The 12,377-nt window shown below is 37.4% G+C and overlaps 1 protein-coding gene across 4 annotated transcripts in view; it reads left to right on the top strand.

The window, feature by feature from the left end:
* LOC144685866 (CCR4-NOT transcription complex subunit 6) overlaps positions 1-12,377 on the top strand; it is a 74,069-nt gene that overhangs the window by 53,560 nt on the left and 8,132 nt on the right. For 3 of the 4 annotated variants that reach the window (XM_078550837.1, XM_078550838.1, XM_078550839.1), the window contains 4 exons: positions 802-959; positions 1,321-1,475; positions 5,355-5,509; positions 8,436-8,669. In XM_078550837.1, the coding sequence (XP_078406963.1) occupies positions 802-959; positions 1,321-1,475; positions 5,355-5,509; positions 8,436-8,669 (702 nt within the window). Of the gene's footprint in view, positions 1-801; positions 960-1,320; positions 1,476-5,354; positions 5,510-8,435; positions 8,670-10,082; positions 10,157-12,377 lie in introns of those variants that run through there. The other variant, XM_078550840.1, reaches the window with a different exon arrangement.

The following is a 12,377-nucleotide window of genomic DNA, read 5'->3' as shown; positions in this document are numbered from 1 at the left end:
TGTGGAGTTTCTAAGAATGAGAAGGGTGATCTCATTGAAACACAAGATTCTGAGAAGGCTTGACAGTGTAAGTGTTGTCTGGTTGGTGAGTCTAGAGCTAGGGAGCATAGTCTCATGATATAGGGACAGCATTTCAGAAGATTGGGATGAGAAGTTTCTTCACACACAGGGTTGTGAATCTTTGACACTCTCTACCCCAGAGGGTTGTGGATGGTCAGTCGTTGTGTATATCCAAGGCTGAGATCATTAGATTTTTAGACTCAGGGAATCGAAGGATATGGGGACTGGGTGGAAAAGTGGAGATGAGGTCGAGGGTCAGCCATGATCTTAATGGTGGAGTGAGCTTAAAGGTCCTTATGGCCTACTCATTATTTCTTTATGTTCCTACGTTCTTATTGGAGATAAATATGAAGAAGCAATCCCATTCTCCTGGAACTGATTAAGAAAATGTAGAATAGGTGTGATAGAAAGCTTAGCACAAACTTTCTCCTCAATGGAATGGGAGTGGGACGTGGAATGAGAGGTTTTATATCTCTGCCTAGAGTTCAATTTGTATTGTAATGAAATGTTTTCACTGCTTATGTTTTCACTTGGAATGTGAGCAGCTGAGCTAGTACTGGTTGCAGGTCTTGATTTCAGATTAACATGAGAGCTGACACACCTAGTGTCTTCAAGTGCTAATAGTTTTGTGCATGTTCTCCTAGCATTGACCTAAATTTTGAGCATTATTATTATTTATTAGTTACTGAGTCGTATTTAATTTGTTGAATCATGTTTTAAAACCAAAGTATTGTGTTACAGCATTGTTCTCGGTCATGTGCTACAACGTACTATGTGACAAATATGCCACACGACAGCTGTATGGGTACTGTCCATCATGGGCACTAAATTGGGAATATAGGAAAAAATCTATTATGCAAGAAATCTTGAACTGCAATGCGGATATCATAAGTCTTCAGGTGAGGCTCTTTGTCACTCAAATTATTTCGCTTAAGAAGCTCTGCAAATATTTTTAAGAATTCCTAGCTAGTAAATAGCCATTAAATATACAAGTCAATGTGATGCCATGCTTACTAAACCTCTTTTTAAAAAAGTGTACAGGTGAAATTCCCATTGATGTTGCAGTTGTGCCAAATTTGCAAATACATTGGAATTTACCAGTACAAGCTACACAATTGTACCATATCCAAGGAGGTTACTGTGGAGTTATATCGGTACAATTTGTGATTACTGTCCTACATCTGGACACAGTTGTGATAAGATTACTAACAATCCTGGTCACTTTAATGCCTGTTGAATTATGGTTTTCTTTTTGTGCAGGAAGTTGAAACCGAACAGTACTTCGCTTTTTTCCTGGTTGAACTTAAAGAACATGGATATGATGGTTTCTTCAGCCCCAAATCCAGGGCCAGGACAATGTCCGAATCTGATCGGAAGCATGTAGATGGCTGTGCAATATTCTATAAGACTGAAAAGTAAGTTCTTAATTTAATGGACAAAAAACGGATGTTTTTAGCTTATTGACTTTATTCAAATAGCCTAGTTTCAATGAACCGTTTCAAGAGGAACTGTTAAACTTTCTGAGAGAGGGAATGAAATAATCATAGAAGTTAATTCACAGAAGCCATTAGTTTCAATGCTCTCCAAATACAGCTAACAACCCTAATCCTGCTTCTCTATATCTATTTCATGTTTTTTCTTTTCTAATGCACATCTTATTTTTTTTAATGATATTGCAGCCTTTTTAAATGTACGCGTGTAATAAAGTATTCGTGTTGCAATAATCATCTGTTAAAAGAGTTTGAACTTTCTCTTTCAATTTCCTGGTTATAATTCTGTGTTTATTCCCCTTTGTTACAATCTGCCAACCAGCTAAAATCATTCAGTGTTTTACCCTACACGCAAAACCTTTCATTAACCCGAAAATTGAGATTTCACCTTCAATTTTTTTCTGTAGAGGGGTTTTTCGGTGGAGGGGTAATTTTTGTACCCATTTATATAATTACAATCTCTTACTCCCTTGATTGTCTTGAACCTTCACTCTGCTTTTTCCATGGCTCATGGTTACAGTGGCAGGAGTTTCTGGTAAGTTGCACTAGTTTTTCAGCACAGCTCGACCAATCTGGCGCAAAGATGCAAACTTTTAAGCATAATCATATATGCAAATTGAGTTACTGCAATCTTTTGTGCTAATTTTAAAAATGCTGCTTTACAATGCAGCCTCAAGCCCAAAACTGACCATACCTTTAGATATACTTAATCACCATTTGAGAGTTTTTGGTAATTGCACTCACTTGCAGACCTTCAAGGAGGGCCTTAAATAAGCTTTTTAAGCCATAAGGGCACTAATAGCCACGTTTTAAATGCTTTTTGGTATTTAATGTATTAAAGAACTGAATACTGTACACCAATATAACTATATTGGTTATAACTACAGTGGTTCTGAATAGTTTTTAAAGCTATTTTAAGATTGGGTTACTCGCATATGATTGACTAAACACTTATTAAAATGTTTATTTTGTAAGAAAGCTATTTTCAGCTGTAATAATAAAGCTGCACAAGGTTACCATTGTTAAATATATCAACAAATATTTTTTAATGCAAAATTTAAAAAATTACGCTCTAAAGCACTGCCCAATTACGCTGATTCATAGAAGATTTTACAATAAACATGCAGATAAATTTGAGCAGAAACCTGAAGCAAAAAAAATCAATCAGCACCATTTGTATCCAGTTCGTCAATTGTTCCTTGGTCAAATGGTCAACCTTGATTGGACAATATTTGTTTAAATTGAAAAATTACTTGTGGCAATACAGCATGCCTGGTTTCCTAACAAAGAATGACATCACAATTGGTTCCTTCTCACCAGTTGGCACTGAAACCATTGAGATGCCAGAATTTGGAGAGAAACTTCTCTGGTCATGGGATCATCACTTAGATATGTTAGCCAAATAGATCTGAAATGCTGTGGCTTCTGTATGACCCAAGTGATGAAAGTTGTGACTTAATTATCACCACACTGAAGGAAGTGAGCTGCATTACTGCTAGCAGCAACAACTGATGTGTATGCACTTGTGTAATGATGCTGCTAAAATAATTTCTTTGGAAACTGCATTTGGTGTTTTATCACCTGCCATCACAGACCAGCCAGCAGGAAAAGCTGACTTCAAATGAGACAATTTCCCTTCTCCCCAGCCTACTTTGTCCCCAGTACTGTAAATTTCTCAATTCATGGAAATATATTTGTTGTACCCTTGCTTTCTCACTGTATTAAACATTACACTTAAATGCAATTTATGTCATACTTTGTTAAGCATAAAGAAACAAAGGCTATCATGTGCAATTTTGAGAACTCCAGAAATGTAAAATATCAGGTCCCCAATGTCTTCAAGCTCTTAATTGACTTTTCCATAAACAACAATAGCAACTTATATTTATGCAGGCCTTTAACATATAAAACATCCCAAGGTCCTTCATAAGAGCTCTATAAAGCAAAATTTGGCAATGAGTCACACAAGGTTATTAGGACAGATGACCAAAAGCTTGGTCAAAGAGGTAGGTTTTAAGGAGCATTTTAATGGAGCAAAGAGGGGCAAATGGAGGGAATTCCAGAGCTTGGGGCCTAAGTAGGTGGAGCAATTAAAATCAGGAATGCTCAAGAGACCAGAATTAGATGAACTCAAATATGAGGGCTGTGGGCTGGAGAGGATTCCAGAGGAGGGTTGAGGCCATGGAGGGACTGGGAAACAAGGATGAGAATTTTAAAATTGAGGCATTGCTTGATCGGTAGGTCAATGTAAGTCAGCAAGCAAAGGGTGATATTGGGGTTCAGGACTTGGTGTGAAAAAGGACACGTGCAGCAAAAGTTTTGGGTAACTTCAGATTTACAGAGGGTGGGAAACTGACCAGGAGTGCATTGGAATAGTTTATTCTTGATGTGACAAAGGCACAGATGAGGGTTTCAGCAGTAGTCACATTGTAGTAGAGGTAAAATCAGGTGATGCTACAGAGGTGGGAATAGGTGCTGTTGGTGACAGTGCCTATCAGAGTCAGAATATGACACCAAGGTTGCAAACTGCCTGGTTCATCAATCGGACGGTTGCCAGGGAGAGGAAAAGAGTTGGTAGCTAGGGAACAGGGTTTGTAGCTGGGATCAATGTCAATGACTTTGGTCTTCCCAATGTTTAGTTGCAGGCAATGTTTGCTTATCCAGTACTGGATGTTGGAGAAGACAGTCTGATTATTTAGCACCAAAACTAAGGGTCTAACCCAAAATCTTCAGCTGAATTCTCCTAGAGGTTACTTAACAAAATTTAGAATTTATAGCTTTAATGGGACAAGGCTACACTTAAGCAACAAAATACCATGTCTGACATGGTATGGTGTTCTTATAAAAACAAATGGTGATGTGAACTATTTGAGCATGAAACATTTGCTTCATAGGTTCCTAAAGTATGTCACCTGCTGCTTAACAGCGATGTGTCCGTTTTTTAAGAATGTATGTCTCATTGTACACATTTGAATTAAGCTTTTTAACTCCTACATTTTTTGGTTAATGCTGATAATTTTGTGCTACGTTTCTAAATCCGCATTAGTATGCCACACGCATTCTAGTGTATTATTTTCTAGGTGGGGGTGTGCAGGTTGCTGCTTCTGCCAACAGACAAATTCCAGTTTTAAGTCTGGGCAAAAAGATGTTGCACTTTTTATAAAATACGTAGGAGAAAGGCCTGGCAAGATTATAAGCCTGCACCTGAGCGCAATTCCTAGCTTCCAATTGTATGATGATAGCCAAGCAGGGTTTGTAGCCAGGACCTTATAGTTGTTTGGATGAGTCATCTAAAAGCAGCATTTGTAAAACTGGTTGCAGTTTAGTACACAAAAATGTAATGCTGCATATTTTTGCAATATATAATGGCACAGGCTGCAAAGCAAGAATACTAAATTAAGCAGCAGCTGTAGATTAGCATCTTACAGTAGACACATTGGACTTTAAATGTACATGAACTAGCATTTTTGGTTGAATGCTGATGAGATAATTTTCATAAACAGAAAAAGTTAACTCTACTCAAATCTATATAGAACTTCAGTATCTAGAAATGTACAACAGACCCATTAGCATGTGAAGGAAAAACAGTTAGGTTAAAATTTCAGGTAGGGATAAACAACATAACCTGTCTTTTTTTAATGTTTGTAGAGGCTGTCTGACTACTGGATATTTCTAGCATTTTGGTTTTATTTCCAGATGTCCAGCATTTACATCTTTTTCTGATAAGTCTATAATTGAATTAAGGAACTTTAACAACGTTAATGGAGACTTTTGCAGTTATTGTTTGTAATGTTTCTGTTGTAGATTTTGTCTGATTCAGAACCACACTGTTGAATTCAACCAGTTGGCCATGGCAAACTCAGATGGCTCAGAAGCTATGTTGAACAGAGTAATGACGAAAGACAACATTGGAGTTGCTGTACTCTTGGAGTTGCAGAAGGATTCTTTTGAACTATCCCGTAAGTATATATCTGCAAAACCTGAATACAACATAATGTTATAAATAATTATTGTGAAATATTGCTGAGTTCTTCCTAATTTGTTCAACATATATATAAAATTAAATCCCCTTCCTCCATGGGAGTGTAGAAGGAGCACAATTTTAAGAAGATAGTGCTTTTATGGTTTTGAGTTCTCTGCCTGCCCTCCTCACTGCCTTTTACTCTGTTGTATTATGACCCTTTCTTAAGTTTTGGCTCAGTTCTTATTCCTTCGTTAGAGATATCTGGTATTTCCTGTTGTCCATAACAGCTAAGGCATTGGATTTTTTTTGTCCGTATTTTGACAGTTGAATAAATTAGGAGCAGCTAAGGTGCTGGATTTTTTTGTCCATATTTTGATAGTTAAATAAATTAGGACTAGTTTTTTTTTATTTTACTTGGCCAATGTATTGGAGATAATTGATGAATTCAATAAATTTTATTTATATGGCACCTGTAACAGTGAATCATTTTGAATCAAAGTGGTTCATTTTGGCAGGAAGAATGAGAAGAGGCAAAATGAACGGAATCATACAATTTTAAAGGAGGTGCAGGACAGAAAGACCTGGGGTGTAAGTACACATCTTTGAAAGTGGCAGGAGAAGTTGAGAAGGCTGTTAAAGAGATATACTAAATTATTGGCTTCATAAATGGAGGCAAGGAAATTATGTTAAACCTTTTATAAACCATTTGTTAGGCCCCAGATGGAGTATTGTGGTCAATTCTAGGTGCCACACTTTAGGAAGGCTTTAAGAGCCTTATAGAGGGGGCAGAGAGATTTGCTTGAATGGTATAAGGGACTCGGTTATGTGGAGATATTAGAGAAACTGGGGTTGTTCTCCTTAGAGCAGGGAAAGTTAAGGAGAGATTTGACCATGGTGCTCATGAAGGGTTTTGATCAGAATAAATAAGGAGAAACTGTTTTGTGTGACTGAAGAGTCGGTAACGAGAGGGCAGAGATTTAAAACAGCAGATGGGAGATGAAGGAGGAAAGAAATTATGCGCGAGTTACGCGCTGCCTGAAGAAGTGGTGGTTGCATATTCAATAATATTTCAAAAAGGAATTGGATAAATATATTTGAAGGGAAAATATTTATGGGGTAATGGGGAAGGAGTGGGACTAATTGTACAGCTCTTTCAAAGGCACAGTGGGCTAAATGGTCATCTCCTGTATCATTCGGTGAATGTAAAGAAAATGTCCCAAGGCAATTCAGAGGCATGATCAAAAAATATGGTGTCGAGGAAAAAGATACTATAAGCAATGGCGAGCTTGGTCAAACAGGTAAGTTTTGAAGAGTCACAAGTTTGCAGGGAAGTGACCTAACTTTGGAGTTTTACCTCCAAGCTAGTGTTAGCCTGAGTGATGCCTAGGCAACCATTCGCTTAATCAGCACAGCCTCTAGTTTTGCCCGTCCTGGCTCTAGAAGCATAAGCAATACACATGCACTGAGCAAGATTGATCCTATGCTGCCAATTACAACATACTGAAGTATTGAAGTAAGGCATCAACTGAAGAGTTGCTAGTTTTGTAGGTGCAAGCTTAAGAATATGAAGTCCTAATTGTTCCAAAATGAGTGAGAAGAATTGGATTTGAGACCATAAACATTATGTTGAAGAAACACTTCAAGTTTCCTCCTAACCTATAAGTAGTTCTGTCATATTTGGCAATGGAAATGTAGATCTAGTTGAGGAATCCAGGTCAGGGAAAATGTGGCTGACGTTCACTAAGTTGCATGTTTTCTACTTTGGGTAGCTACAGGCACCAGAGCTTCTACCTGCAAAGCAGCACTTTGCATCACTCTGAATCTCTGGGTCTTCACTTGATTCTACAGCATTGCAGATAGAAATCCGGCTAATATGAGAATATTGGGAAGATGGCCAGATAAGAGCCTTATTTGAGTCCCTGGCCTTAGAAAGCACCTGTCTCTTAAAACCCTATTAACTGTGCTGGTCACTTTGGCCAAAATGGAGAGAGCTCTACTCTGCAATTGACTGTGGCATAGCTAACCTAGGAGTGCTTGATATGAACACATGAAGTTTGGCATGATAAGAATTAAACTCCTGGATTAATTTGTATTGATGTGCAGAACCAGCTTTGAAATAAGTTCAAGTATAAACAATTCATCTGAATGGTAAAGCTGCAGAGCTTTTTAAATTGAAATTTGATATTTTAAAATGTCATTTTTATTTTGGGGGGGGAAAAAAGCAACTCCAGTGATGTTGCATACAGAGAATCAAGATTAAGTGTGGTCTTCAGGTGAAGTGGGATTAGAGTGCAAGCAAGATTTTGACTTTGGTACACAAATATATTTTAGTCTCATATTAAAGCCATACATTTTAGCCTATAAAATCAAAATATAATAGAAAATATATTACTAATAACACAATTAATAGCCATTTGAGATGTACACAGTGCAGTCAGTTGGAGCATAGGAGCTCCTCTACCCATCCTAACAGTACTTCTGTTCCTAACGGCACTGTAGGTGTTCCTACATGATTTGGACTGCAGCAGTTCAAGAAGGCGGTTCACACCACCTTCTCAAGGGGAAATACAGATGGGCAACAAATGGTGGCCTAGCCAGTGACATCCACATCCCATGAAAGAATTTTAAAAAGTAGAGACCAAGCAACTGGGGGAGATGAAACTAAGGCATGCACAGTTTATATGGGCAGATACTTTTATAAATGTGGACATTTGGGGTAAAGCTGACAAAGTTAGACAAAAATAGGACAAAGTAATGTTTTGTTGGCGACAACTCTACAATTGTAACATTTTTTAATATTATAGATATGTACACTTGAGAACAAGTTTGAAAGCCATCAGTTTATTGGCCTTGCTTACCTTGAAAAAGATTTTACTTGAATACTAAAAATATTCTTACGGTTTGGCATTTTTCAATCTTAGCTGGCAAGTCATTTCATGGTGTGGAAAAGCAGCTCATTCTTGTTGCAAATGCACATATGCATTGGGATCCCGAATATTCTGATGTGAAACTGATTCAAACCATGATGTTCCTGTCTGAGGTGAAGAACATAATTGAAAATGCTTCTCGTACACTTAGACCTGGTGCAGTCACAGGAGACCTTAATGTCATTCCTCTTGTACTGTGTGCAGATCTCAATTCACTGCCAGATTCAGGTAAGGTTTGTTAATCCACCTTGAGTTGTGTTATGATGACTGCCAGTACTTTTGTGTGTCAATTAAATTGGGTCATTTCTCCTAAGAATGTTAAGACAGTTGTGCAGACATAAATCTTGTGAATTATGAATGAAAGTAATTTGCACTTAGAATTTTAGAATTAGTGTGAGTCCATAGTGATGAACTGCATGTATGGCTTCAAATGTGTCACTTCCAATATACCATTTGCCCAAAGTATAAAAGTAAAACAAATTGTGACTGTCAAACTATTGCCCATCTCTGCCACCTCCAGGTTAACCTGTTTGGTTCAGCATTTCCCCCGGCCATTTTCCTGGGTACTCCATGCTCTTGCTTCCTGTGCCCACATCTCTCACTCCTCCAGTTGTATGCCCATACTTGCCACATTCTTCTAAAGCTGTTCTACTAAGCATCCTCTACTTTTCCTTGTCATTAGTAACAGTTTTTAGCCACCTTCCCATTTTTCACCCCCACACTCTTGAACTCCCTTTCTAAACCCTTTTGCCTCACTGCATTTCTCCCAACCATCAAAATTTTCCACCTTGTTTTACAGCACCTTCTACCAGCTCCACTAACCTGCCTTCTATTCCTCCTTGAGTTTAATCCAAAATTGGGGCACCTTGGGATATTTATTGGGATATTTACGATTACAAGTTGTTGATGAACCAAACAGCCACTATGTCTTTATTGCTGAAACATCCGATTGACAAATTGGAAAACAGCAAAAAATATCTGAGGAACAAATAATGATCAGAAAATAAAGCAATCATATTCCATAGTTTTTAATATCATTCAGTATCCAGTAGCTACCACAAAACAAACAATCAAATTGCTTCTAAGTTCTTTGCAGTTTTTGTCTGACATTTTCCATCCTCACTCTTCATTATAAGTGTCATTGTAAATAAATAAAAATTACAGTTCTGGAAAAATATCGCTGAACACATTTATAAATTTGGTTAATTAATGTTCTCTGAAAGAAATTTCCTCCACTTAGACTGTGCTTCAGACTGGAGTCCAGCCTCAAGTTGCAAATTTCACCTATGCCTGTGATTAGATGGATCTTGGGCATTGCCATGATCTAAGATTAATTTGTCTTTTTCATGGCTTTAGCAGAAGTTAGTTGTAAATTTGCTTCCTAGCTGAGTATTTTATGAGTAGAATGATGTTGCTTTACCCAGGTAAGGCTTCGCATCTGGAAAGCTAATTTACAACTAATTGATGCCAAAGCAATCTAAAATATATTAGAAATAAATTTAATTCTTATTTTAATAGCACTATCTATGCCCAACTGTTGGGCTGAATCAAGCACTAAAATAATAGATCTTACTTCAGTTTATTGTGTTGGTGCTTTACCTACTGTGTGGCTCTTTATTACTCAGTTTCATTTCTCTACAGCTCCTGCATCCAACTTTATATTTAACATTGATCTTTTCAAGATGTGTAACAGGTATTAGTTATTTATCGCCTGAATAGAAGTTTCTGGGCATTGAGTTGTATTTCTTTAACCCAAATAATGACTTCACTGCTGTTAATGTTATTTCTATATTCTACATGACTTCTACTTCCTGTCGAATGCTCTCCCTGGCATTGTGATTGCTTGGAACTCGGTTAATTATGTATTTACATTAGAAATAAACAATTGGTGACCAATGGTTGCTGGTACACCCATTTAGACTTGCCCATTGTCATGTTGGTGGAACCTTTCCAAGCATTCTGTGCTATCTGCTACTATTGGGACCAGATACTTGAGACATATGTTAATTATTTTGGCTCCACCCTGTTATCCAACTGAAAACTTGTTGATTGTAAGTATCACCCTTGAATAGTGTGACACAGTGCTTCATCACCAAAGAAATGTTCATTTTCTTTGAGTATATGCCTTAACTTATCCTTGTGGAACTGAGGATAAGCATAATGTCTGAATCGTCTTATTGTTTATACCATACATAACTTCCACTATCCACCTAATTCTAGCTCTTGAATAATTTTATAAAAAGATATAAGTTTTGCAGACATAAAAATGTTTAAATCTCTATCCTTTTGCCACTATCTTTAAGTAGCATATATTCTCTGCACAATGTCTATGGTGTTATTGGAGTAGCAAATAAAAACTTGATTATAGCTAGGCAGCTTTTGGAACTTCTAGCAAATGACTCCTATCACTCCTCACAGTAAATCAGTGAATGCATTATTTTATAAAGCAAGCTGTTGTGTAAGGACTGGAACTTTATACCATGTAAAATGCAATAGATTGTTCTGCTAAAGAACAGGTATGTCTTTTAAGATTGCAAAATGTAATTGTTGTGTAGTAATCACCGAATGAACTCTTCGATATCAAGTCAGAGATTCCAGACTTTCTGGTTACAGTATCATTTATTACTAGAATGTACTTTACCTCTTTAGTGTGATGTTTGACAGACAAGAAAAATATGCCAGACATACATTTTTGTAATAAAACTAGCTGTTTTCCCACAGCCTTGCTCATAGTGAGTTAAAGAACAATGATGTTATGCCAATTAATATCATTACTGGCACTGCTTTATCAGCATTTGGAGCAACCCTAGGGAGGCTTTGTTCCGGTGATACTGAAGTGGGGTTTCAGGGCTGCTAGAGAACTGAGGGAGTTTTTTTTTTGTGTTTGGAGTTCTTTGGAGTGAAGTTCTGCTGGCTTTGGGATTGATCTTTGGATATGAAATCACTAGGGCAAGGGTCACAAAGTTTTATAGCATTGACAGTAGTATCTGGAAAAATTGGGAGTGGGTCCCATGTGTTAACCTTTTGGGCTTTTTAAACTTTCTATTTAAATTTGTTACTTATTTCTGTATTTCAAGCTATTCTGCATCTCATTCGCTGCTTGCCCTAATACCTAGGTAATTTTCACAACTAACAGACAACCTATTGTAAATGGGTTTAGCTGTTAGTTCCATCTCTTCACTACACCCTGTCTGCATTTCAAAAAAAGTGCCTTAATCTGTCAAACCATTTATTGAATAGTAAATGAAAAATGTTAAAGAACAGTGAACAAATCGGGACTGAAAAGGTAATTAATGTAGGAATCTGAGAAAATGGTAGTAATGGAAATGACTGGTCAGGAAAAGAGTTAACTGAACATGATGGCAGCTTTTTTCCCTTTAGTAACTGAAATTTTCAATGTCCAAAAAAGGGGCCAAGGATTTGCTGGCAATGCAAAGCAAGTTAAAGGCACACACTATTGTATTGTTTTGTTGTTTTTGTGGTGAAAAAAGAGAGAAACCATAGTAGCAACTTGATTTGGGCGACAAGCCCGTGGTAAGCCTTCCCATGTGTGTTGAGAAAAAGCTATATTTTTGCTGTATAAACAAGTACTGTAGGAACCCTGTTAATGGGGCAATTTATATTACCATTGGCATCCCACTTTGAAAGTAGTTTGAATTAAAGAATCTGCACACAATCAGGATGCAAGTTAAACTGATTTGTTTAACTGATTTAAACTGTTTGATTTGTGGGTTCTCGGTGGGAGTAAAGTCAGTGCAAAATTAATTTCAGCTTGTCAGGATTTAGTCGATTTCCCCCACCCCGTCCACAAGATATGTGGGTCCACTAAACTGTAAGCAGGCAACAATTAACATGCTGATTCCACACATACCATGTCAGTGGGTGTAGATCATCTCAGGTAGAGGGAAAGGTGGTAAGGGGCTGGGCAAAGGCGGA

This window comes from Cetorhinus maximus, chromosome 10 (assembly GCF_964194155.1).
Source record: "Cetorhinus maximus chromosome 10, sCetMax3.hap1.1, whole genome shotgun sequence".
NCBI lineage: Eukaryota > Metazoa > Chordata > Chondrichthyes > Lamniformes > Cetorhinidae > Cetorhinus > Cetorhinus maximus.
Note: the sequence above shows the minus strand (reverse complement) of the source record. Positions and strands in the feature narration are given on the sequence as shown.